At 46.7% G+C, this 27,052-nt stretch overlaps 2 protein-coding genes across 5 annotated transcripts in view; one reads left to right on the top strand and one right to left on the bottom strand.

Annotated features, from left to right (window-relative positions):
- Positions 1–21,090, bottom strand: part of LHPP (phospholysine phosphohistidine inorganic pyrophosphate phosphatase) — a 71,923-nt gene extending 50,833 nt beyond the window's left edge. For all 4 annotated transcript variants that reach the window (XM_059852184.1, XM_059852185.1, XM_059852187.1 and 1 more), the window contains exons 1-5: positions 20,943–21,090; positions 9,385–9,572; positions 8,398–8,551; positions 6,030–6,093; positions 5,048–5,140 (exon numbers count right to left, since the gene is read on the bottom strand). In XM_059852184.1, coding sequence (XP_059708167.1) covers positions 5,048–5,140; positions 6,030–6,093; positions 8,398–8,551; positions 9,385–9,572; positions 20,943–21,070 — 627 coding nt within the window. In that variant the 5' untranslated portion in view covers positions 21,071–21,090. The remainder of the gene's footprint in view (positions 1–5,047; positions 5,141–6,029; positions 6,094–8,397; positions 8,552–9,384; positions 9,573–20,942) is intronic.
- A 2,267-nt stretch (positions 21,091–23,357) lies between these two features.
- On the top strand, positions 23,358–26,702 carry NKX1-2 (NK1 homeobox 2). Its single transcript, XM_059852297.1, has 2 exons — positions 23,358–23,865; positions 24,799–26,702. The coding sequence occupies exons 1-2, from the start codon at positions 23,358–23,360 to the stop codon at positions 25,377–25,379; spliced, it is 1,089 nt and encodes a 362-aa protein (XP_059708280.1). The 3' UTR covers positions 25,380–26,702.
- The last annotated feature ends 350 nt before the right edge of the window (positions 26,703–27,052 follow it).

The following is a 27,052-nucleotide window of genomic DNA, read 5'->3' as shown; positions in this document are numbered from 1 at the left end:
CAAAACAGCTATTTTCCATTAATGATCCAAAATCAGCTTTACACCTCCCAAAGGTGTTCTGGATTATTCTGCAGAGAACAGAGGCAGCACCTAAAACTGGGGAGGGACAGATTTGAAAGTCTGTAAGGTGGTTTATCAATCAGATTTCTTTCACCTTTTGCATTAAAGTTGAATTTTGTCTAATACAGAGTTAGCTGCATCTTTAAGTATTTTATTTTCATCTTTTAAATCAGCCTTTTGCTTCCTGAATTTAACTGCCTGGCTTTCACAACCATGGTACCTTCCAGCTCCAGACATTGCTGCCTGAATTTCCATCCCTTCCCCAGCTCTGTTTTGCTTGAGAAAGAATAAAAATACCTCCAGAGCTATTTTGATGAATTCTCTAATTGCAACAGGATCTTCTCCCACATATTACATTGCATGTAAAGGAAATCTCAGGATATACTTAAATTTTCTGAGAGGATTCATAAACCAGACTGAGCTACAAACATGTAAATATGGGACAGCTTCTCCTGTAGACAGTTCCCCCTTCCTTAGTGCTCTTCCAAACCAGCAATTCAGCATGAAATGGGGAGAAAATGATGGGTTAGATTTAAGTAATTAGCAAATAAAGCATGTAAATGTGGATAAGGGAAAGAGAATAATCCCATGGAGAGCTGCAAGAACCTGGCAACACCATCCTCAGCCAAGCACCATTACCAATTCCCCCCAGGCTGCTCCAGGATATTTAATCACTCTCAACCATTGGATTTAAGAGATTATAATTCCTTTTTCTTACAGAATTCCTTCCAACATCTCCCTGAGGGTGAGAGGGAACAGACCTGCACCACCTCAAGCCCTCGCTCAGCCCAAATCCCAACATTTGGGATGTAAAGACAATTTCAGTCCTGTGTCCTAATAACCCTAAAAAGAATTTCCTGTGACCAAAAAGGGCAGAGCAGGGCAGCCTCTCCAAGCAAGCCCTCTCCTGCTCACCAGGGCTGTATTTTACCCCATCCAGGGAAGTTTTCCTGCAAGACTGGCAGCTCTGGAAGTGCAGCTGCAGCTGAGCAGCGATGCCTGTCCAGGCCAGCTTGTGGCACACGCATACAAAAATGTGCTCCAGCCCCCAGGGACTTCACAGATTTACTATCAGTGAAGGGCAATAATCACTAAAGGAGGAGCAATTATTCCAAAATCATTTAGGATTTAAAAAATCATTGGCAAGAAGATAGAGGTCAGAAGGTGTGCTGTCAAGGGAAATAAAAAAATTCTACCTGTCAAACCTGGGTTTAACTTCCTCTCTGACTGCAATATGGTAAGAAGAGAGAGAAAGATATAAAACTGAAAGGTCATATAGCCACTGAAAGCTGGAATTAAAAGATCTCCACTTGTGTTCACATTTTACACAGGGATCACACCATTAATCTGTTCAATCCTTTGGCAAAAGTTACTTTTTTTTAGATTGGCTACAAATTAACTAAAAAGAAGGAGAAAAAACGCAGTGAGTGTTTGGGTTTTAAGACAAATCCTCAAAGAAGGAGGATGGGTGTAATTTCTATTTCCCTAAGATGGTGAGAGGTGGTGTGTGGTGGTGTAGACACAGCAAATAAAGCACATGTGCCAAAGCTGAGGGGAAACACTGCTCTCAAAGGGTTCCACCAGACTCAGCCCAGAGGGGCAGGGAGAACAGAGGAGATCAACACAGCCCCCAGGAATTTGGGGTGGAAAGGCAAAATATACTCCCCACAGTCAGCAATGCCACTGGTGCTGTCTGTGCCACAGACCCTGAGCAGCCAAAACTAGTAAATCTTTTAGAGATGCTGTTGGGGTGGTGAGTGGGAACCTCAGGTAGGTTTTGTCCATAAATAGAGTTGCAGCATTCATTAACTGGTCACAGGAAAATGACCAGTTTGATGGCCAGTCTGATCAGAAAAGGAATTACAGAGTAAGGAAATGAAGGAGGCAGAAAGATGAGAACAGCCTGATTTAGCCAGCCCTCAGATGGGGGATTTTGGAGGCTGGAGCCCAGGCAGGATGCAAACAGAGATGCACAGAAGGCAGTGTGCTAACTCCACTAGGATATTAAGCAGAGAGAATGCTTCTAGAGTCAGACATATTTATGCCTAAACAGACTTTCTGCTATAGATTTAATAATCTTAAGTTAAATGTGCTGGAACCATAAGGAAATAAAACTTATACACCACACCTTGATGTCTTAAATCCCTTTACACCAGAAATACAACACATTTACTTTTCTCCCTGTTCTCCTTCACCCAAGGAATAATATCCCAGGCTGCAGGATCCCACATTACTGCTCATTTTGTTTCTATCTCAGAACTCCAAAGGTGCAGGGCCAGACAGTCCTCACTAAGCTTTCACATGGATTGAAGCTCCAAACTTCCCTTGGGCACTTTTATTTTGGGATAGAAGACCCTGCCCTGTTAGGCTGGGGGGCAAGGAGGGGATGCTGGCCCAGGAGCAGGTCCCCTGTGCCACCCCTGGGTGACCTCTCTCTGCTCTCATGCACCACTAACTCACCTGAGGCTTGCAGGTGGCAGCAATGGGAATTGTTTAACTACCAGTAGTTTATGGACTCCAGTATGACCTGCCAGAACTCCCATTAAAGCAGCATAATTTGCTACAGAGAGAACTTTTTATGATTATATAAAACTACCAGAACCTTAACATTATTTAGGTTTTATTGTAAAGCTGTAAAAATCATCCACTGTTAACAGCTGCCTTAAAACACATGAATGAGGCATTTCAGTAACCTTTAAGATGTGTTATTCTTTGTCATAGCACTGAATTGTAAGATAGGTCTGGTTACCTCTAAGAGGTTTAAATTTCCAATCTATTAAAGTAATACTGGCAATCTGTTATTTCTAGGCCATTGAGGAAAGGTTAAAATGAAAATTGGACTTTAGGGAGTTCCTCTTATTCTAAGTGCAGGCTGAAAACATCTCAGCAGCAGAAGGCAGAGTCAGGGTCTCAGTAAGAAGCAGTTATCAAGGGAAATGGCTGGTGATAACTTTATTGATTAAAGCAGCTTGAGGAATTTCAGAATTGCCACTGTCTCAAATTACTGTGGTGAGACAGCTTTATTAAAAAGGTATTTTCATTAAAAGCCAAGTGAAAGAAAATTGTAGTATGTTTTCAAAAGCACAGCTCATCTAAAATGGTTTAATGATGGTGTGGATTAAATGCATTCCACAGGTGGAATAAATTATTGGAATAAACATTTTGTAAAAGCAAAGGAAAGTAAAATCAGCCCCTGTCATGTTACTACAAATGCAGAATTCATTCAGGAACAGATTAAAATGTAATGCAGTGCATTACAGGAACTTACTGAGGTTTTAAACTGAAAATAATGAGATTTTATTACTGTGTACCACAAGCCAAACCAACCAGCAAATCCTTCTCCAAAAATACATTAAAGTCACAAGGTCAAGCACTCAAAAATTAGGAAAAGATGCCAGAACTAAGGCAGTTTGTTTGTTTGGAATTTGTTCCTCCTACATATGTGTGGATCATGATCCAGGCTTTAACTCCAGCAGTGTGGATTATTGTTTCCATGGTGGAAAGCATGGAGTGGCTGGTGCCATTATCCAGAGGTGTCTGCTGCACTCCTCATGGGTTAGAACACACTCCCTTCACTTGCAAACTCTCTAATTATAAAATACTACACCTACAAACCAGATATATCACTACTACAGATTGATGGCACTCAACATTAGAAACAATATGAAAAAAAAGGCAAAACTCTGACAAAACATAAAGTTAGGTACAAGTAGCAGACATGGAAAACAGCAGAGAATGAGTAAATAATCTCTTCTGGGGACTATTCCTGCTTTTCTGTACCCAGAATAAATACTCCTGAAGCTGATGGGAACCACTCCCCAGGGCTCACCCTATGGGACCAGTTTTGCCAGCCTGGGGATGCATCACATCACGTTTGTTTCCTGGGGTAAGGATTTAGAGACAGGAGTTCTGCACCTGGGTATTCCAGGGATAGTCCAGACTGGGCTATCTAACTCCTGGGAGGATATGGACAGACTGAAGGGAGCACAGAAAAAAGCAGGGGGACTGAAGGGAAGGAAGCAGAACTAAAAAACAGTTTCATCAAAAAAAACCCTCCTGCAATGACAGCAAGTCTAGAGATAACTGGATGGAGAAAATGTCCAGGAAGTTATTTTGGTTGTTAACTAGAGTAAAACTAGAAATAAGGAGATGCAGTTTAAAAGGGAAATATCCTGATAAATCTCAGGAAAAGCTGCCTTCCCCCAAGACCCACTGGGCTGAACACCATCCCAGGGCACTGACAGTTGTTTGGCTCTCTGAAAACCACTGTGGACAAAACATTAATAACTGTGGAGCAGGGAACATTCCTGCATGGGGAAGGAGATGGATTAGATGGCCCACTAGGTCTTTTCCATCTCCCCACTCTGTAATAAAGCAAAACCCAAGCACATGCTGAATTACAGGGCCGTAATTTCATCTCCAGGCTCCAGGGACCTACAAGCCACCCCAAACTTCTCTCCTGTTGTTTATAATGTCACCCAAACCCCCCTGATGGGATTATTGTGTTGTAATTCACTGCTGTTTGTGAGGCTTCTCATACTCATCCTGATGTCCTGTGTGACAGAACAACAAATCAATAAAGAGGAGCTGGGAACAACTACAGAGAGGGGAAAATGGGCTGTGCTGAGGAAGCACAGCATGTCTCTGCAAAGCCAGAAATCCAGGAGGGGGTTTGGGGGTCAGTCAGTGCATCCTATTCACCAAAATTATAAAATATTTTACTTCTGCCTTTTTCTTTTACTAATAAAAGGTAGTCAGTGTGACAGCACAGGAAATAAATGGCATTTTGGGGTCAGTGCAGCCACCAGTCTTCCAAGCAGACTGCCAGGCATTGGGGCACCTCTTCTACCTCTGACAAGCACTGAGTCCTGGTCACATTCTCCTGCAGCCTCTTCTGTAACTTTTCAAAGCTACAGCAAAGCAGGAAAAAAACACCAGTGGGCACAAATAGATGGCACAGCCCCTGGGCATGGCACCTCAACCTTACCTGCTCTGGTGGAACTCCCAGCTCTGCCAGGGCTGACTCAAAAAACCTTTTTGATGGTTTGCCCACCACCTCAGCCTGGATATCACAAGCATACTGGGGAAAAAAAAAAAAAAAAGAAGAGAGAAACACAAAAAATGCTGATTGGAAAAGGATTTGTTCAACTCCATAACTCCAGTTATAAAACCTTTGTGATTATTGATTTTTGCCCTTAAATAACACAATGGATTAGCAGGTGAAGGTGAATATCAGAGAATTTGGATAACAGAAGTGTTTAAAGTTTTCTGGCAGGAGAGAAAATGCTCTTGAAACACCTCAAGGTACAAATCTTGCACATTCTCCATCACTGAGTAATCTGCAGACTCAGTTCCAGTACTGCTCATTTTGTCAGGAGCACCACTCCTAGAAATGTAACAAATATTCTTTATATAAAACTATCAAAAGTACTGGAGAGCGTTAAAAGATATAAAGGATTTCTTCAACCACCTGGCATGACTTTAATGATCCAAGTGAAAAATCGAGTTTCAAATCCAGGTTTTGAAAAGTTACACTTGAAAAAGCAGATTTTACAAGTTGCATTTTACTGCAACTAAATATCAGTGCTATGCTGAAAAAAAATTGTTTCTTGCTTGTTTCTAGACAAAAACCTAGCAGATAACATGGACCTTCAGGTTTTCCTGGGTATCTTGCACACAATATTCCACATTTTTCTTGTCTGATTCCTCCTTTCAAGGGCCTCACTTGCAATAAAGGTACCACAATGGAAAAAGTTCATGGTTTAAGTAAAACAAATTTAAAACAAAAAAAAGAACAAAGGCAGAAAAGAAATTAATCCACCCATCTCTAGAATGCAGCAAATGAGTTTCAATGTGTGGAAACTCCCTCCACCAAGGTGAGTAATTACAGCAGATGACCCATATTTATGCCAGTTACTCTTTTAACAAGGTGCACAGGGTGAGTAAGCACAATTCCAGCTATAAAATACCTCCAATGCCTTCATATATGCTCCAACATCAAGTTTCAGCCCATCAGTTTCTTTATAGTAGCGTCTGGAAATGAAAGTGATAAAGTTCCCATGAAATGAAAATGCTGGCAGTTAAAGACAAAGAAACCACATTTTATTATTTCTGGGCCTTTATGGATGTCCATATGGCTGCATAAAAAGTCAAGTAATCAGAAAATCCCAGGCCAGGTTTAACACCAGGAGTTAGGGGAAGGACTGTGAAATGCTCAGGGAAAGGATCCCAGGTGCCCATCTGGGAACAACTTCACTGGTTCAGAGGGATTTCAGTGTGCTTGAACCAGGATGGACTGGGCTGTGCATTATTGCACAGTGACAGAGAGCCCTGGCAGGTAAAAGGTGAGGGCTGGCCCCAGCCAGCAGCTGTGACCCCTCCTCAGTGTGTCTGCAAGGAGACCCCAGACAGGACCATCACTGCTGTCTCACTCTCCCACACCAGGAAACCCTGTTTATCAGGACTAAAAGCCCTCCAAGCTGAATTTTGTTGCTTCTAAAAGTGCTCCCATGGCCATGAAGCTGATGGAATTAGGAGGTGTCTTTAGAGAGGTTTTCTAGAACAGCAATTCACATTCACACAGGTTTTCCAAGCTCTGGGCAGAGCAAAGACAGGTTTCTGTATGACAGGAAAAAAGGTAGGATGAGCAGTCAGCTAAGATTTTATGCCTTATCCTTCTGCCATATTCGATTATTCAGCACAGCCTTCCTTTAAAATGACCACTTGACCTTTGCTGGAACAGCCATTAACCTTCCATAGTCTGGCGTAAACAGCTTAATTTTCTGACAGTGGCATGACAGAAGAAATTACAAAGCCAATTCCCACTCTCAGCCCAAAACAGATGCTAAATGTAAATCACTCCATTTCCAGGAGCAGGGCATTCTGCTTCAGTGACTCTGACACTTTTGTTTTCTATGGAATGAACTAAAACTTCTACCAAAAGCAACCTGCTGGCCCAAGGCAGGCACCTTGCAAAGGCCCACCCAGATGTGCTGGCTCTGCAGGTTGAAAATGAAGCTGAGTTTTGTGGATGGCCCTTTGCATCCATGAGGCTTCTCCAGTCAGGAGAACAGTTCTAAGAATTTATAATCTCCCTCCTTTGAGTCAGAGAACTTGTATTCACATCACCTCAATGATCAGCCATCAAAATACAATATGCTCTTGGTGAAAATTGAGCTCTGAATATCCCAAAACCTTTATTTTTTAATAAAATAATATTTCAAAGAAGTAAGAAAAAAGAGCTGTTTCTATCAATGAATGACCAAATAAACACTTTTACATGCACAGGGTACAAAGCATTTTTTGCATTGGTGACAATATATTTCCTAAGAAAAGGTTGATTCTATATTTAATTTTGAAATATGGTATTACATAACACAAAATTTGACTATTTTATGTACATTAGCCATTCTCCTGTGGACTCAACATTTTCTCCTTATCCTTCTGAGAAGCAGTAAGGATTTTTCAGCCCTGTTGGAGGATTAGAGTGTCAGGTAAGGCAGCACAATGAATTCAACTGCTCCTTCCCACTGATAAGTTCTGCCCAGCTGGATCAATAACCCACAAACTAAGAAGGGTTTTCATGCCCATTACAGTCTATTGAACCACTGAGCAAAGTTGTCACTGCACTTTCCCCAAGATAAACATGCACAGTCTCTTTTAAACCCATGCATCACACAACAGGTAAGAATAACTCCTGTTGCTCCTGTTGGGATTTGTCATTTTTCAGCACAGGAATTAATAACCTTCTGTTTAAAATCTCTGAATACATCTAAATTAATTATTTTCAGAAAACATTCCAACTCCCTGACTGGATTTTTTCCTGTGTGTGAAAACAGGAGGTCAAAATTTACCCTTAATGGGCAGAGAATAATTTAAAATGCTGTCTGACATTAAAACTACCAAAACAATTGATCTGCCACTTCAAAAGCACCAAACTGCATCACAAACCTACACCAAGAGCTCTTGACCCTAGCATGGCCTTGGGAAATTTTGGGTTTCCTTCACTATGAAAAATCATTTATATTCAGTTCAGAGAGGAACACGTGGCTACAGGCAGCAGTTAAACCAACAGCTCTCACCCCTGAGATACTAAATTCTCACTCACTTGGGGGTCACACACATCAAAATCCAAACTCTCCATGATTCCTATGAGGCTTTGAGGCTCTCTTGAAGCACCACAAGTCCTCTTCATAGATCAGATGAGGCTCTCAGCCCAGGCACACAGGTTAAAAACTGAAAAGTTGGTACTGGGAGTGCCCACACTGATTTCTGGCCTCCATTAAAGACATTATTAAAAAATGTAAAGACTTGAGGTAAAAACAGAGCTTAACTCACCCTTTTCCAAGGGAGATCAAAACAGGCTTCTCCATCCCAATCAGAAGTCGAAAAGCCTCGTTAAGGTTTGCGTAGGTGAAGTTCTCTGCTGCATCTCCAAGAACCACACAGTTTGGGTTTGTCTTATCAATCTCAGCAAACTCAGGGACAAGACCTACAGAAGGAGGCAAAAACCAAAAAGATCACCAATCCCTCACTGTGGATTCTTTGCTTCTCTTTTCTGTCAAGGTTAGGATTAAATGTGTGAGATGGAATTCCTTGTTGGGACTCAGATGTTTGTTAGTTCTTATCTGTGTTACAGTCTCATAAACCATGAGTTCTATAGGACTTCACTCCAACAAACTAAAAATGGAGACGTGTGTCTCTCTTTCTACAAGGCCTTTTAAGGATAAACTGTCTAATTTAGAAATGATACTTAAATTATTTTTACTTTTAACCCAACAACCATCCATAACTTTTTCATCCAATGACACAAAACCACCCAAACCCATGGAGAAGAAGGTCAAGAAGGAGGAGAAGAAGAAGGACCAGCCTTGGCCCTAAAACCTCCATCTTGCTTTATATACATTACTGTATTCTAAAACCTGAAACTCTTAAGTTTTCTACCATGTGATATTGTACTTCTATTCAACTTCTATTAACTTCTATTCAAACTCCACACCCACAATCCCAGTTCTGACATTCCATTTTGGAAGCATTCTCCACGGCCTCAGGTCAATGCAGTGCTCTCCTGGGTATGAGTGTCTGCCAGCACAGAAAGTCTGAAATTCTCAGCATCCAGAGTTCTAACACCTCACCATTTCAGACCCCATGGAAGAGACAAATCCCCAACTCGTGCTCCCCTTCACTCACAACAATACACGAAAAAATAAATAAATCTCAGTCCGAATCAAGTGCTTTTCAAACACCTCCTCATCTATCCTAAGACAAAGAGGAAAACAGAGCATTTCCCCTCCCTCCCTCCCTGTGTCCCCAGTGCTGTCCCACCATCGTGCACCAGCAGGTGTGGCCTCAGGCCGCGCTGCCGCAGGAGGTGACAGGCGGCCGGCGCTGGCGCGGTCACTTGGGCCACCGCGATGTCGAAGCCCAGGGCTCGCAGCTTCCTCACAAAGCTCTCCCGGGTCGCCTGGGTTTCGTTGGTGCACAGCTGCAGCTTCAGCCCAGAGGCCTTGATCCTGTGGAGGGAAGGCAGCAGAGGGGGTAAGCAGATGAAGGGAATGAGACAAGAGCGTGAGTCTCGAGCTGCATCAAGGGAAATTTAGGATGGATATAAGGAAAACGTTTTTTACAGAAAGGGGGATAAAGTTCTGGAATGGCTGCCTGGGGAGGTGGTGGAGTCACCATCCCTGGGTGTGTTGGAATGTGTGTGGGAAGTTTTTGACTTTCCTGGTTTGCCCACAGCCACAGAGAGATGATTTCTGCTCCCAGAGGAAGGGTATCATCCCTGGATGTGTTTGAAACAAGCCTGGATGTGCCAGGGTTTAGTTGAGGTGTTGGGGCTGGGTTGGACTCGATGGTCTCGAAGGTCTCTTCCAACCTGCTCATTCTATGAATTCTGCTACAAAGGTGCAGATGATATTCCAAACCAGGAGCAGGATCCTTTGCTGTGACCAGATGCACTGAAATCCTGACTCTGGGCACTGCAGCTGCCAGTTAGTGCAATGATGTTTTATCAACACTGGGGTGGATCCAATCACATTTATCATTAAATCTCTCATGAAACACCTGTGCTGTTACTTGGTGGATCATCCTGAAAAATGTGGCACTTTGACTGATTCATTAATAAATGTTTACAGGTAATGGGCTTCTCAGGGGAAGAAAACACAGCCATGAGTGTCCAGAGCCAAGGACATGGCTCCTGTGGATTGGTACTCTGCAAAAGTTGCGTTGTTGCCCCGTTCCTGAAGTGTCCAAGGCCAGGCTGGGCAGGGCTTGGAGCAGCCTGGGATAGTGGAAGGTGTCCTTGCCAAGGCAGGGGGTGGAATGGGGTCTTTAAGGTCCCTTCCAGCCCAAACCATTCTGTGAATCCCCTGCAAGCCCTCTGCCTCTCAGCAGCTTTGTTTCCCAAGCTGGGGACCTGCTGTGCATGCCCCCAAAAAGCCTCTTCCCCAAGGATGAGCTGTCAGCTGTCTGGAGAGCCAATGTACTTCAGAGTGGCCACAGAAACTCAGAAGCACTGAAAATGTACCACAATTAATAAAAAATAAACATTTGCCTAAGGGACTCTAATACATGAAAATGCCTGCTTTTTATCAGTTTTCATGTGAATTTGTGCAAAATCGTCTTTGAGAACCTGAGCACATGCAGATTCAGATACTTAGGTAAGTCTGGAACCAGGCTTATAAATTCTTATAAAAATATTATGACTCTTCTTTGTATTAAAACAAAAAAGGTCTTTTCTGTTAAGGAAGCCTCTGCACTGATTCTCAAGACAACAAAACATGCTGGGTCCATTTTGTAGGGAAGATGATCTCAGTTGGATGGTACAAACACCAAAGCCACCTCCAGACACCAGATCTGATGATGAACTTTCCATCAAAGGATTCTTGGAAATCTGGTCCTGACCCAGAGAGCCCCTTCTGCTCATCAAAACTACACACCAATGTCTTCTTTAATAATGCTGGTGATTCATTTCTTTCTTATTATTTGTCTTTCCTAATCATAGATATGTGAATTATCAATTACACTTAGTGGTTAATTGCCCTTCATAAAGATAGCTTTTCTCTTTTAAATTAGGCAGTTAATATATTGTAACTAATAGCATCCACTTGTACATTACAAATATATCTTCATTGATTGGAGCACTGAATGTGAGATTCACTCTCAAGTTAATGAAGCAATTGAGTGAAGAAGTGCAGGGTGTACCCAGGGAATAATTATTGTTAATGAATTATGATGTGACCTTCTCAGAACAATGAACAATTGGTGTGACAGTGGGATGACAATATTCCACATCTGTTATTTGAGACATGGTTTCAGCTGGAGTTAAAAAGCAAAGCAGTGTAATTTGGATACACAACAAACTTTAATAGAGTGTGCCACGGGTGAAAAAAAAATATTCTAAATGCAAAGCCTCCCTGCACACTTTTAGGGGAAAAAAAGCCCATGAATCACAACTGCCTGGAAGCAGACATTTGTTGAATTAGAATCTGCTTTTTCTCTTCCTAAAGGTCAACATAATGAATCCAGGGACAACACCAACCACAGACCTGCACAGACAAACCAGCATCCTCACAGGTCAGCTCAGTGAAAGCACAGATTCAGTTTTCCTGTACTACAAACTTCACTTCTTTCTCAGCATTTTGGATAGAAAACAGAGTGACACTTCTGAAAGGACTGAGCAGAGCAGGAGGAGTCTGGGCACATCCCAGACTGCTTCATGCCTTCGTGGCCACCAGCAATTACCACCCCAACATGTGAGCTCAGGAAATGCTCAGGATCAGGGCTACAAAGAGTTAGGCCAAGCTGGACAAAAAATGGGAGTCCTCTGGTGACACATGAAAAGGACTTTTAAAAATATCCTGGAACACTAAATGAAACAAAAATCCACAAAATTCTAGAGAAGACTTATTTCTACAAAAATCTCTTTCCAATGAAAAGTCACCTTTTCCTTCCCAATAAGCATGAAAAGAGCCCTGTAAACTCTGCTCTGTGCAGGATTTGGCAGTCACACTCACCTGTGCATTCAGTATCACACACTGGGATGAATCCATCCCTGGATGCTCAGCACACAGATGGTGAGCAGAGCCTGCAGGCCAGCAAACAACTGTTAAAGTCACAGTTTAAATAATTAGGGAGAGCTTTTACCAATAGCTCTGCATGGGGGAAAACCTGCCTCCAATCATGTTTACAGCAAAACTCTCATTCAGTTTCCCTGGTCTGGCAGGTCTTACACATGGAGAGGCTAAAAGAAGTGGCTTGAAGGTGTGTGTTTCACAGTGGGATGCTGTGCTCAGTGAGTCTACAGGGTGCACAGCTTCAAGGGAAACCTCCAGCCTCTGAAGTGACCCACTGCTCATACTCCCAGCAAAGCAAGGCAAGGCACTGCAATTTCCACTGCTGGCAAGTGTGGGGATGTCAGGAGAAGAATAAAGAACAAGATTTGTAATGTGATGTCTTATGAGATAAAGAGCAAGGGATTAGGTACCTGCAAGAGCAGAAGAATGAGGCAGCAGGAGATGAAATACACGACACACATTTTATCGAGATCTCAGAGTATTACAGATTTATCAGCAGGTCCATTACAGAAGCACACAGGCACACCCAGGAAATCCAGTCAATCAGGCCTTCAGCTGACTTCCACACATCGTGGCTGTGATAAAGATCCCACTCAAACACCAGGAAAATCAATCCTGATTAGGGCAGTGGACAGGCAGCACTGCTGCCCATGCTGCAGGGACCCAGCATGGCTCAGGTACCTGTGGGCATCCCCCCAAGGCTGCCTCTCCCTCACTGTTTGGGGCCATCAGCAGGCTCAGCATCAGACAAATCCACTTTTTCTACCAAATCCACCGATTTCCAACATCACTGCTCACATCACTCCTAATGCCCAAGAACAGGAACAGGGGAGCTTCACCTGAGCAAGGCAGAGCAGCTCCTGGCCCTCCAGGGTGTGACAAATGCCAACTCAGCTACAGTGGCAAAAGAAACTTGTCAGAGGGCATGGCAGAACAGAGATGGCAGCATGGAGCAGATGGAGAGGCCACTGTCCCCTGCAGCTGTGTGTCACTCTGCTGCCAGTGCCTGCTCTGCCAGGGAGCTGCCACAGCACACAGACACTGAAGGAAAAAGTCACAGAAAATAAAAACAACTTCCAAGCCCCAAATTACAAGTGGACAGGTGAGCACTGAGCTACCACACCAGCCCTACCAGAGGAGGGATTTAAGCCCACTCCAGATCCAAACAAGCATTTACCCACCCAAATGATCCCCAAATCCACACCTGGGGCACCCACCCAGCCCTGAGCACCTGCCCAGGGGGAGAAGTGGATGTGAGGGGTTTAATTGCAGCCCTGAGCTGCCCCTGGAGCCTCAGCAGCTCTTTGAACTGACCTTTACCTCGTTCTGCTGGAGCAGGACACGGGGCTGAGTGACAATGTCCCCCAGTGCAATTACCATGCGTCAGATGAGCCGGTCCCTTACAAATCACCTCGAACTTTACACATCTGCTGGCTGTCAGCATCTGCCAGGCTCACTCACCCGAAAATAATGAAAAAAACTCTCATTATTGCTCCATAACAGGTAAAGTGTTAGGACAATTATTGGACATCCTCACTGACCTTGTGCAGACTTAGCCAGCTGCCCTTGCCAACCTTTATGGGCAGCCTTTGGGCACATAAAACACAAAATCAGCTCTTTCAGGTGATGTAAAGGTTGTGACACCCGTAGGAAAAGCAATGGTCCTGGAATCCAGACTGGGAATCATCAAACTTAAATTCACATTATCCTGCACATGGCTGGAGCAACTAAAAAAAAAGGTGTAAGGCTAAACTTCAGATTTCCCATCTTTTCCCACTGTCTTTTGCAATGAAGGTTTTTCCTAAGATGGGAATAGGAAAGTGCAGCCCACAGTCAGAGGTCCTGTGCAGATGGGCAGTGGGGCAGAAAGCAAAACCCCGGAACAGGCAACAAACCTCAGCTTGAAGACTGTCCAACAACAGCTTCAAAGGGATTTGGAAATGTGCTACAAGAGATTTTGAGAATTGGCTTTTTATCCTGCTTTTGGGGATAAGATTTTGCAGAGTTTTGGGTTGGTTTTTTTTTTTTTTTAATTTAAAAAAATAGCATGCTGAGCACTTTTGCTATTTGACTCTTTTGCATCAGTGGACAAATATGAGTGTGCTTCAGTGTAAACCTTCCAGCACTCTGATACCTTGTCTGAAAAGCAGGACTGGGCAGGGTTAATGTCAGTGCCCTCTGCAAGGGCCACGGTGCTGGTGCCCCAGGTAACACCCCTCCTGATCTTGCAGGTTTTTCCAGGAGAACCTCCCTGGGAGCACCACACACACCTGAGGATCCAAAAGGGTTTTCTGGCTCAACACTGGCTCAGAGCAGTAACTCCTTCTGGGGTCCAGCTGTGGAGATGCCTGGTGGGAGGAGAGCACATTGCTCTGCTTGAAAAGTGTCTTTTTGGCAAAAACGTGCTGTATTTTCTCTGCAAATCTGTATTCCTGCCATTGCAGCAAAGGCATTATTTTAGAAGCCTGAAGGAGGCCATAAGTGCCTTTGCCCATCCTTACATGGTACAAGCCTCTCTGAATTCCATGGAAACACTGAATTCCCCAGTGGTTTTTTAACCTGGTGGGTGCAATGGAATCAGAAGACTGTGGATAAAACTCCAGGATTTTCCTTCTCTCCCCCAGTGCCCAAAACTTCCCGCTCCTCTGATTTCTGCCATCACAGCACATCCAAACTGCTTCAATCTTGCTGTCACATCTCTGATGCCACTTTTGCCCCCTGACCTCTTGGTGTTTCCCTTCACTGCTGTCCTGTCATGGGTCCTGAGTACAGCCAGGCTCATTAAAGCCCTGGTTCTCTGGGGATCCAACTTTCTGCTCCATGTAGCCCTGACAAATCCTTACACATGGCACTTTTTGGCCCCAGTCCCTCCTGCATTCCTGAAACTCATCTCTACATCTGCCATCTCCCCAGCACAATTTCCTCTCCAGCCCCATATGGCTCACCTCTCTCTAAATATAGAAGGGGATAATTTGGAGGCAATCCAAAGGAGGGATTGTAAAAGGGATTAAAAAATAGGAGGGCATTACCTTTGCACATGAATAAAAGCAGATTAATAGGCACACATGAAGGAGCCACAAGAAGAGGCCAATGTTACTTAAGGGTGGGCAAGGGTGACAAAAGGAAGGGTACAATTATAAGAGTAAAAACTCTGGAAACACCACTTTGAGATAGTCTTTGACAGTAAAAACTGAAAAAAAAAATCGCTAAATTGTAGCTCAAAGCAAACTTCAAACACCCACGAACACTTTTATTTAGGTGTTTTGATAATTTAGAATTTTTCAGAGGTAGGAAGAAATACTGGAAGTTTTAACTGGAAATCCTGGAAGTTTTAACAGTAAAACAAACACAAAGTCCATCTTGCCCTGAATCCTCTACAAAGGCCATTGAATACAGCTAGATACCAGAATTACTGCACAAATTATCCAACACCATAAATCATAACCCACCTCCTTGAACAGCAGGGAAGACAATAGATTAGTAGGCAGCAATATGCCACAACAGTGACATCTAGAATTCAGTATTTAATAAAAATAACACATGCTTCTGAAAGGAACTTGCAGAAAGGAAGCACAAAGCAGAATACAAGAAAAACCTCTCTGGTCCATTAAGTTCAGTAACAAGATGCATTTAAGGCTGCAGATTACCAAATCAGCTTAATGTATTACACCTAAAAGACTTTAACCACACTGCAAATTGTTCAATAAGTAAACTCTGGCAGACCTTAAATAGCTGGTAAATCTCCACTTTGGGAGCTGCCAAGAAAAAAAAAACAGATTTTTGGGGATTCAGTTAGCATGAACAGGTCTGGGATATATTTATTTGTATTAAGCAAGATATTTTTATGGACAACACAGTGAATGATACCCCAATAGTTTTTATTCTGTGCAAAAAGTGGGGCACATGATCGTTAAGGTTGCTTCCAACCCAAACTATTCTATGATTCTATGAAGCTGCTGATTACCCTATTAAAAAATCACTCAAAACCAAGTTATCTTTGACAGGGCTGAATTCTCACTTTGTACACAAAGAGCATCTATTTGTAAAGAAGGAATTCTGAGACCCTGAAGGTTAAGGATGTGTAAACTCCAAAAATGCAAGCCCTCACTCAGGCAATTTGTGCACAAAGCAGGTGAACACCCACAACTTCAGGGACACAAATCTTTATAAAGAAATAACACTGCTGATTAGGAAAGCAAATATGGGTTAGGAACAGCCACTGCTCTCAGAAAACTGAGACCACTGCTAATGTTACAGACTGGAGTGCAGCTGAGGATCAGTTCCTGGATCCCCTTCTGGCTCTGCCAGGGCACAGCCACATGGCAATACAGAATGCTTCATTTTTTGTGTGTCTGCTGCTTCAGGAGGGCAGTGACACCTGGGTCACTGGATTCCTTTGGGTAGAAAGTGCAAAGAGAGTCAAGTATAAAAACAAATTAGCAGATATTTAGACAAGGGTCTGTATACTTTATTTGAAGGTCTCTTTCTAGGAGAACAACTCCTTTTCTATCAAATGTCCCGAAGGCACAGCAAGCCTTGGAACTCTGAACATCTGCACAGCCTGTGCTAAGCCACGTTATCTGCTGTGACAACAAAGATTTCCTACTCCTCGTGGCACACACACTTCCAAAAGGCTCTTTTGTGAGCTCCCAGCTCCTCTGAACCCCCACACCCTGAATTGTTTTACAGTCCCAGTTCCATTTGTTCTCCTCACAATCTTCTTCTTGTTAGACTCCCCATGTATTTTATTTTACCAGGAGTGTCCAGCTGCTCCCCAGCCTCCCTGCTCCCCAGATTTCCGCTGCCCCTTTCAAGGGCTCTGTAGAAAGCTCTGCTAACAGATGCACCATCCCAGCCCAACAACAGGATGTTGTAAACCTCCAACTCCTGTGTGCTTTTCATATGGATATGCTAATGGACACACTATCAGCACACAGCCCTAAATGCAAATGCCAGAGCACAGGCTGAGCATCTTTTATGGGTGTTTAACCACCTTCTGTCTTGTAAGGGAGCAGCTCCCTGCTATTTGTAAGATAAAAAGCAGCTAGCTCACCTCGTGTCAATGCTGTGTAAATCGATTAGGACAATACCAGCACGGCACTGAGGCTCTGTCAGGGCTGGCTCCAGGAGAAGCCTTTAAGTCACCAATGGCCCTTCTGATCTCACCCACGGGCTTTCTGATCTGCTCCAAAGCATCTGCCAGGGAACTGCACACCCTGGGAAGAGACGGGTGGGGTTTATGTAACTTTTTCAAAACAACAACAAAGATATGCCACAGTAAGTTAAACCATCAAGAAACATTGTGTCTTAAAAGTTTTAAAGGGATAAATTATCTTATCGAGCCAATTTTGGCTTTTTTAGCCATCCACTGCTGTAATATCCCATCTAAAGATAAGAACAGTCCCTGGAGAATTTAGAGACATTCCTGGTTCCAGGAGTGCCAATACCCTTTGGCACACAGGTGCCTGGCTGCCACAGTCTGGATGAGTAACAAGGATCCAGATTCACCTTATCCCTTGAGCACAGGACACAAGCTCTGCTCAACAAACACTCCTGTGGTTCACTTTCTCAGCCTCCAGCTCATCAACCCCCTCTAAGTGCACACCGAATCCTTCAGTATTTCACAGGTGAGATGTATCAGGGCTGCAGGTACACCAGCAATAAACAAAGCAATCCCAGCTGCTAACACTTAGTGTTTCACCACAGGATATACCACCTACTGATGCCTTGCTCAGCAGGGTCTCTACAGCAGTGAATGTCACCTTGCTCAGGGTGTTCCAGGGTCCATCAGCTTCTCTGGCCATGTTTCTGCTGCATCTGACTGTACTGTTGGCTAAAAACAAACAAACAAGAGGGAAGCAGCCATCACAAATAGAAACCAGGCCAAATTCTGCTGGCAGAAATTAGGCTGCTGCTCTCACAAACACTAATTCAAATAACTGCACAGCAGAATTTGCCTGAAAACAAGAGAAATAATGCAGAAAACGTAGTTTTAGGAGGTCAGGACAGCTTCAGTCACATGAAACCAATGACAAATTAGTATGTTTACTTATCATTTTTATTGGAGTGTACTATATGTTGCTACACTAAGTTAATTGCTGTAATGGGGAGGTGATGTAGCAAGACAGTCTGAAAAGAACAGGTCAGCTGTCCTGTTGTAAGAGTCCTTATCTGTACTCTGAGTTACCAAAATAGGATTTAAGGTTTCAGCTGGACATATATATGCACTAAAAGATGTTAGACAGCTCCTTTAGCAGAGGGCCACAGCAATTTGAATTAGTTATAAGGTTCCTTACTATCTGCAATTATGGCTCTTTAATTGATTAAAAAAAAGGAATTAATTAAAAAGAGCTCCTTTTAGCTTTGATCCATCTGCTTGAAACCACCCAGCTATACTGTGACACAGACACAAATATTAATGAGCAACTGGCAATAGGATAATGAGTCAATAAAGAGTTTAAATGGTGTGAGCCAGAACAATTACTAACCTAATAGGCAGATAAATAAGGCTGCTTGACTTTACCCAAGGAAAATGATTATTCTTCACCACTTACATTGAGTGACCTGAACAAAGTGGTTTGGTGGGGTTTTTTTCCCTTCCTGGCAATTTTCCATTCTGCTGTTCCCAGTTCCCACAGCTATGAACACTGCTCACCAAATCCTGCCCAAATGAGATCAGCTTTCCCTGCACAACATTCCAGAGCCTTTTGCTGGATTGCATCTCCAAACTCTCCTCAAAAACCCCTGCAGCCCTTCCAGACAGGCAGACAGGTCAGATTAGCTGCTGAGGGCTTCCTGTGACTAACAGGCAGAAAGGGCTTAGACATTCCCAGGATTTCCAGAGAAAATTGTCCTACATTTAGCCCAAGGCCAGAGTTTTACTGCTGCTTCACCAGCATATTTCTGATGTTACTGTGAGTTAGAGTGCAGCTTAAGTTGCCTCCATGCAGGAGGTTTCAACAAATGCAGTGACAAAGGTTATTAAATAACAGCCTGCAACTCGACAAAAGATGATATTTAAAATTTAGGAGCAAAAAAACAATGTCAAAATCATCTGGTGAACCACAACACAGGTATTATTGAACATGTCCTGGTTTCTAAAGGAATGATCGGATCTCTGGCAGTATTCATGCAGTTGTTGTTATTTATGCTTGGTTTGGCCATGCCTGGAGGCCTTGGCTATCCCAGGCTGTGCTCTGCACATGCACAATCCCCTGGAAGAACCACAGGATTTCAATAGAAGCAACTTCTCCTTTTGCCTAATTTCACTGAATTCCCTGGGAATGCTGCTCTCCCCTCGGCTATCCTGGCACCTGCAGCTTCTCCTGGGCAGGTGAGCACCAAAAACTGGCCAAGAGCCTCAATAAGGCTTAAACTTACTTCAAATATTGCTTCCTGGCAGCACTGGGAACTCTGTTCCATCTGATACCACCTTCTGTGCATCCTACATGTGTCTCAAGAAATATGAACACATAATTATGGGTAGGAAAAAAAAAAAAAGCAAGCAGAAAAGAGTTCTGTTATTACCACCTAATTTGGATCTTCTCCAGTTCTGCCTTTCCATGGTGGTTCCACCAACATTTAGGCACACATTTAACTAACCTCATAACATTAATTATACTGAATTCAATATTTCTTCCTGTATGTTTTCCTACTCAATAATGCACTTGTCCCAATTGTGTCTGTGCTGAGTGGCCCCAGAGGGCAGAAGCTGCAGAGGTGCTCACCAAGCAGAGCTGTCAGTGTTTCACAGAAGTTCAGAATTTAGACATTTGAAACATTACAAGTGGGGAACATGCAGCAGCACTGAATCACAGAATGGCTTGGGTTGGAAGGAACACTAAAGTTCCAATCTCCTGAGATGGACAAGGACACATTCCGCTACCCCAGGTTGCTCCAAGCTCCATCCAGCACTGGCCAGGTGAAGCAGATCTGGACTTTCCACAGTGGGTGAATGAAACACCACAGAGAGCCAAAAGGCTCTTCCAGAAATTCACAACCACACAATCAATACCTGTCTTTAAACAAAGTTGCCCCTGTGGCCCCTGCTCTCCCCTGGCCCCATCCTGCTCCTCCGGACAAGCTGGGCAGAAACAGACACACTGGCAAGTCAACCTAATTAATTAAAGTTAGTTAAGTTAAAGTTACTTGGCTCGTGTTACCTGAACAGCATCACCCAGCTAAAAGTGAAGGAGTTCCCTACCTGTGGGCACTGGGAGTAACTCACCAGGACCACACTTTGTTTTTGAGTCACTTCCAAGCTGGGCAATCATTAACCCCAGCACAGAAACTCTCCCACTGCAGGGTTGCAAGCTCCCTGCAGGAAGTTCCAGCTAATTTGACAGCAGAGTTAATCAATTTACAGACACACCAATGTGGGTAATACCTGAAAAACGACAACCAGGGGACAGTGCCAGATCTCCTACACAGTGCCAGCTCCTGCCACACGTGCAGTGACACCAGCAAACACAGAACCACGCGGGACAGTGCCAGATCTCCTACACAGTGCCAGCTCCTGCCACACGTGCAGTGACACCAGCAAACACAGAACCACGCGGGACGTGCCCGCCCCACCGCCCAGACTCTCCTCCCCATCAGCCCAGGCTCTGAGGGCTCCCTTCCCTAAAATAACCCCCAAAATCACCACGGTGCCCCCAAAAGCTCTCGATTCCCGCTTCACTTACACAGCGCAGCGGGGGCTGACTCACACCAGGCGGTGACCCCGCTGCCCCGCGGTGCTGCCCCGGCCCCGCGCCGTGCCCCGGGACCCCCCTCTCTCCTCGGGTCTCCCCGCCGCCCCCCACCCACCTGCGCACGGCCTCGACCGAGCCCGCGATGGGGACACCGCCGTCGGCGCCGCTGTCGTAGAGAACCCCGCTGACATCGAGCAGCAGCCCCCGCACGGCCCGGGCCCAGCCCCGGCCCCGCTCCGCCATGGCCGCTCCCGCTGCGCGCCCGGCGCTGCCGGGAAATGCAGTCCCGACTCCGCTCCGCCCCGAGCCCGCCCCGCTGCACCGCCCGGAGCGGGGCAGAGCGCGCTGGAACTGCTGCTGCACCAGCCGTGGAAGCGGTCAAGGCCAGGCTGGATGTGGAGCAATCTGCCCTAGCGGGTGGCATCACCACCCATGGCAGTGGAGTGAAATTAGATGATTTTTAACGCCCCTTCCAACCCAAACCTGTCCTAGTGGGTAGCATTACCACCCATGGCACTGGAGTTAAATGAGATGATTTTTAACGCCCCTTCCAACCCAAACCATTCTTTGGTTCATATGACAACCAAGGAAAAAATCCCACTAACTCATCGTGTAAAGAATTTTACAATCGCAGATAAGATGTTATCACCTTTGTTCCAGCTTTACGGATAGTATTGTTTTCTCCCAAATATCTTCTCGTTGTTAATGTCATCAATAGCATGGCACGACTCCCAGAATGTATAAGGAGCTGTGGTGGAATTATAGTCCGTTTTGTTTCAAGGAAAGCAGAGGAGCTTTGGCAGCATTGATTTGCATCACCGCTTCTGGAATAGCCTCTGGCTTCTCCCTAAAGATAATATCTAAACTGTGAAATTCATTAAATAGACTCAGAAATGGATCAGGTTATTTAAAACAACATTACTAATGGCACAATATCTCAGCTGTCTGCAGCAATAGTGAACATTGTCTTGGATAGTGTTATCAGTGCAGGACACCCGCTATGAATATTGATCCACAGCTTGTTACAGCCATCACTTGCCGTCAGGACAGGTCAGGGTTGAAACCCACCTAGCATCAAAGCAATTTAAAGACAGCACTTGGGCTGAATCTTAATGCCTGAGCTGGGAAACGGACCAACTTCAGAGTGCTGGAACTAATCCATGAGTATGTGCCCTTCCACATGCATGTATGTTTGTAGGTTGTTGTATATATATATATGTGAAACTGGCGAGATTTGAAAACATCTTGTAGCTCACAGATTCATTTCAATGCTGCAATTTACATTCTCAGCTCCTGCAGACCAAGCAACTCAAGCAGAAGTATTTGTAGTCTCACATACACCAGATTTTTTTTTCCCAGTTCACCAGCTCCCACATCCCCAAAATCAAGCTTTAGCCACCTGTAGCTTGTGAGTGTGAACTCCTCAGGTCTGAGCTCCCTTCTCTTCTGCATTCTTGTGGTATTCTACCCTAGAGGCCGGTACCAAATGGGCTTTTAGATAATTAACAGTGACAGTTACATTTAATCACATCACCCTTGTACTTCATCATCTCATCTTCCTGTTTTCCTCTTATCTTAAGGCCTATGCCAAGAATTATTTGTGAGCCCAATTCTGCTGAGGCTGAGACAGCGACGAAGAGGAGGAGGAGGGCAGTGCTCTCCGTCTCTCCATTGGAATAAAGCAGGTGGACCAGCAGATTCCTACTGAGGGCTGCCTTCCCTGGCTGAAGGGTGCCTTTCCCCAATCTATCTGATGATTTGTGGCACCAACAAACGCTGAAATGCCAAGGAGAGGGAAAAGCATCCTCATGAACAGATATAGGTGTGCAGAAATACACTGCAAGTGTGTTTTCAATAAGCAGGACTGTCTAGAAGTGGTCACAGGGCTGGTGCGGAGTAGGAAGGCTTGGCCTGCTGTCACCTGCCCTGTCCCAGTTATAGTGTGAACAGGCAACAAAGTGTTTTCCCCCAAGACAAGGAGAGTTGGTTATGGGGTTGCCCAGTGGGTAGGAGCTCAGTCAGGCCTCAGTTTCCCTGCCTACTAACTGGGAACACTATGAACACCACGGGAGAGTTTCAGGATTTGCCCAGTCTGAACTACACTGATCCCAAGCTGCTCCTAAAAGAAAAGCTGCTCCTTTCTCCCTGAAGACCAGGCAGTAGCTTCACATCTCAAACAGCAGCTGCTGGCACAGGGAGCACTTGGAGCTTCGATCCCGCTCAGAGCAGGACAGATATGCAGGAGCCATCCCTCCTCTCTGGGTCCTTCTGAACACGAGGCTCACCCCTCTGGACCCGCACTGACCGGGAGAGCTGCAGGTGGCTCAGCGGAGGGCGAGAGGACAGGTGCAGCCGGTGGCTCTCCGGGCCCCGGGGGACCCCAGCTGCCGTCGGACTGCCGGGTGCGGCCGCATCCCTGCTCCGGCGGAGGTCCCGGCTCCGGTGCCGGGGCTCCTGGCCGCCCCCTCTGCACGTCTACCCGCCCAACCCGGGGCAGGTAACGGGAAAGCCCCGACGCCGAGAGGCTGCGATGGAGGGAGGTGCCCGCTGCGCCCCCGCGGAGCCAGCGCGGCGGGGAGGGGGCGCGGGGGCGGCGTGCCAATGGCTGCGCTGCCCCCTCCTCTGCCCCCACCCCACCGCCGGCCCCTCCGCCTCCCTGGCCGACCCTCCTCCCCGCCGCTCACTCCGCGCCGCCAGCGCCGAGCGTGCGGCTCCGGAGCGGCCCGGCTCCGCGCCCGGCGCTGCGCTCCGCCGGCTCCGCGCTGGGAGCCAGAAGGTCTCCGGGAAGCGCGGAGGGTGGGGTGGGATGCCGGAATGCCCGGACCGCGGGGCCAAGGCGGCCCCCATCCATCATAAAATCTCCTTCTCCATCTTAGACATCCTGGATCCTCAGAAATTCAGCAGAAGACGCGAACCGTCCTCGGGGAGCTGGGGCAGCGCCCCCCGCTCGGGCGAGCGGGAGAAAAGTTTGGGAAGAGTTGAAGTAGGAAAGGACGCTGCTGCTCCCGGCAGCGGGAGGAATAAACTAGAGGCACATGGTAGGAACGCGCTCGCGTTTCTCCGGCCGGCGCTGGCGGGGCGCGCAGGTGGAGGCGCCGGCACACGGGGACCCTCGTCCCCGCGCCCGGCGGGACGCGCTCCCCGCGCGGGGTCCCGCAGGAGCGAGGGAAGGGGGGCTGGAACTGGATTTTAAGCCTTGATGATGCAAAGGGAAAAGTTCTCGATATCCGCGTGCCCTGCCCGGCTCCCGGCGTGCGGAGCATCCTCTGCCGCCGGAGCAGGAGGGCGCACATCAGGGCGCGCCGCCGCCCCACCCCGGCGCCGTACGGGCCGCGGCTCTTACCGAGGCACCGCAGGGGTTTCTTTCCCCCAGCAAGAGCGGCCCCCGGGCGCTCCTTTCCCCGGGGTGGCCGCGGTCGGATGCCCCGGCCCGCGGGACGGCCGGCTGGGTAATTGCTCAGCCCGTCCCCACCGGAGGATGCCTTAGCTCCCGGTGATCGATATCCTATTACCGACTCCCGCCTATCTCCTCCCCGCAGCTTGCAGGTGCCCACTTCAAACCTCCTTCCCCCGGCCTGATCCTAATATTGTTCGATTAAAACTTACCTTTAATAGATGACATCTATCGATCTGGCCCTCGCAAATCTGAAACTCCATTAGCGCAGGGATAGGGAGGGGGGAGGGGATTTATTTCGCTTCAGAAGGGGACTTTAATAACTTCTTTTTTAATTGGTAAGAAATCCATATCGACGGCTCCCCCCTCCCCACCGCGGATGCGGTGGCACAGCGGGGGACGCGGGGCGGGGGGGTGGTCTCGCACGACGGGCGGAATTCTTCTCCCTTTTATTTTACTTTTACTGATTGCCCTTATGTTGGGGGGAGGGAAGGATGTGGGAGCAGAAGCTCGGGGTTCGGAGGGGGAACGGGAGGAGGGTGCGCTATCCCCTGACGAACCCCGCTGTCTCACCTAGATGCGCACGCCCCGGCGGAGAGCGGCGCCGAGGACGCGGGGCAGGAGCGCGACGAGGAGGACCCGAGCGGGGACGGGACCGGGACCGCGAGCCCGCCCGGGCCGGAGGAGCCGGGGTCACCGCGGAGCGCCCGGCGGCGGCGGGCAGAGCCGGGCTGCGGGAAGCCGCGGCGGGCGCGCACCGCCTTCACCTACGAGCAGCTGGTGGCCCTGGAGAACAAGTTCCGAGCCACGCGGTACCTGTCGGTCTGCGAGCGCCTCAGCCTGGCGCTGTCCCTCAGCCTCACCGAGACGCAGGTGAAGATCTGGTTCCAGAACCGCCGCACCAAGTGGAAGAAGCAGCACCCGGGCGCCGACGGGGCGGCCCCCGCAGCATCCCCCGCGGCGGCGGCGGCGGCGGCGGCGAGCGGCGGCAGCCCCAGCCCGCCGGGTCCCGCCGCTCTGCCCCTCCAGACTTTCCCTTCCTACGCCGCCGCCAACGTGCTGGTGCCGCCGGCCGCCCCCTTCCCGCTGGGCGCCGGCCCCTTCGCACCCTTCCTGGGCCCCGCGTACCTCGGCCCCTTCTACGCCCCGCACCTCTGAGGCGGCAGCGGCGGGGCAGCCCCCGGGAGCCAGGAGCGCACCTCAGCCCTTCTGACCCAGCGGGGAACACCGTCATCACTTCTGCTGCTTGCGTGGCCATTTGAAGTGTAAGAAAGTTGATTTTTCCTAGGCGTCGCGGCAGCGTGCTTAACTTTGACATACAGAGAAAAAAAAAAAAAAACCCACTGTAACCACTGGATTTTATTAGCACCTTTGAGATGTAATTATAGGTGTTGGAGATGGGAAAAGTAACCGTCTTTACACATGCCTGACACTAATTCCCTGCAGATTCTTCTCCAAGTTCATTGTTAAGATGCTCTTCGTTGCTGTTCGGCTTGCCAGCACACGTCTGAAGCCTCGGGGGCTCGGGAGCTGTGGCACTCGTTAGCACTGCTGCGATCCTGATGCTGATGAGGGTGCAGGCGGCCGTGTCGGATCCCAGGGATGCTCGGCAGTGAAGACGTCCCCAGGCTCTGACTGTGCCCGCGGGACTCTTCTGAGCCCTGTTTGACCCACGTTTCATCGTCGTTTCTGAAAACTGCCAGTAATGTTCTTGACACCCTACCTGGAGGAGAGCTTTGTTTGGGAAGGTGCAGGAAAATGCAGCTCTGTGTCATCGGGAGACAAGAAGGAAAAATCTGCCTGGTCAGTGGGAAAGTGTTCAACTGCTGCTCATGTCCACGGCCTCTCTGCTTTCTCTGCAGTTCAGTCCCAATGACTTCACAGGTTTTGGATAAGAAATCTAAAGATCATTCTTTTTGCAGAGACCAGTTGTTCTTGTAATAACACAGCATTAGTGCCAAATGAGGCAGAAAAGAAAACATAAATCAGAGAAAATGATTACATTATTCATTTCTTTAAAAATGGGGCATTTGTGGTAGAAAGTAAGTAAAACACAGAATTTCCAGCATGCTGAGACCTACTTTCCATAACAGAAAAACACATGCTTTTTCTGGTTTTGCTTTTTGGAGCATTTGTTTGAAGGAAAATCACATTTCATCTTCATCGTTACAAGCATCAGAATGAAAAGGAATTTTAGCTGGGGGCTCATCTGTCCCTGAATGGATGGGAAGTAATTGGTTTAAAAAAATCTGTCTCATGCAGTTTTACAAATTATTACAACACAGTATTCCAGACTGTATCCTCTTGGTCTCTGACAATGCTTTAAAGTACACACTGGCTTTCCAACCAAAAAACTTAGCTCATAAATCCTATCTAGCTCTTGTGTTGGTCTAAATAAAAAGGGTTTTTAAATTATTCCCTGTTTAATTGTTTTTAATTTTACTGGGATGAGGCACTGTCTGCTTTGTGGACTATTTGCCCACCTGGTGTGGGTCTTGATGGTCCCTGTGTTGCATGTCAGTGACTGAGGGTGATACCTCATCTCCTCTGGATGGGTGATGGGACAACCCTCTCTTGCAAAAGTCACCCTCCAGACTTCCAGCTTTGCAGGGATCAAGGGTGAGAGCCACAAGCCTAAGCTTGGGCCAGCTGAAATGACCTGAGGCTGTCTTTCCACATCGAGAGGAGGTACTCAGTGTCTCCTCAGTGGTTTGCAGAGCTATTAACAGAACACAAAGTTCACCTCAGGTCATGGACTTGGAAGTCATGGCTGCTGTATGAACGGCCTTTACTTGGAGGTTAATTAAAGTAACTTTTAAACCCTAATTTAA

Source organism: Haemorhous mexicanus, chromosome 7 (assembly GCF_027477595.1).
Source record: "Haemorhous mexicanus isolate bHaeMex1 chromosome 7, bHaeMex1.pri, whole genome shotgun sequence".
NCBI lineage: Eukaryota > Metazoa > Chordata > Aves > Passeriformes > Fringillidae > Haemorhous > Haemorhous mexicanus.
Note: the sequence above shows the minus strand (reverse complement) of the source record. Positions and strands in the feature narration are given on the sequence as shown.

Coding starts and splice junctions, on each gene's coding strand:
- NKX1-2 (XM_059852297.1), top strand. CDS start 23,358: ATGGAGGGAGGTGCCCGCTGCGCCCCCGCGGAGCCAGCGCGGCGGGGA. Junction 23,866..24,798: donor GAATAAACTAGAGGCACATG/GTAGGAACGCGC, acceptor TGTCTCACCTAG/ATGCGCACGCCCCGGCGGAG.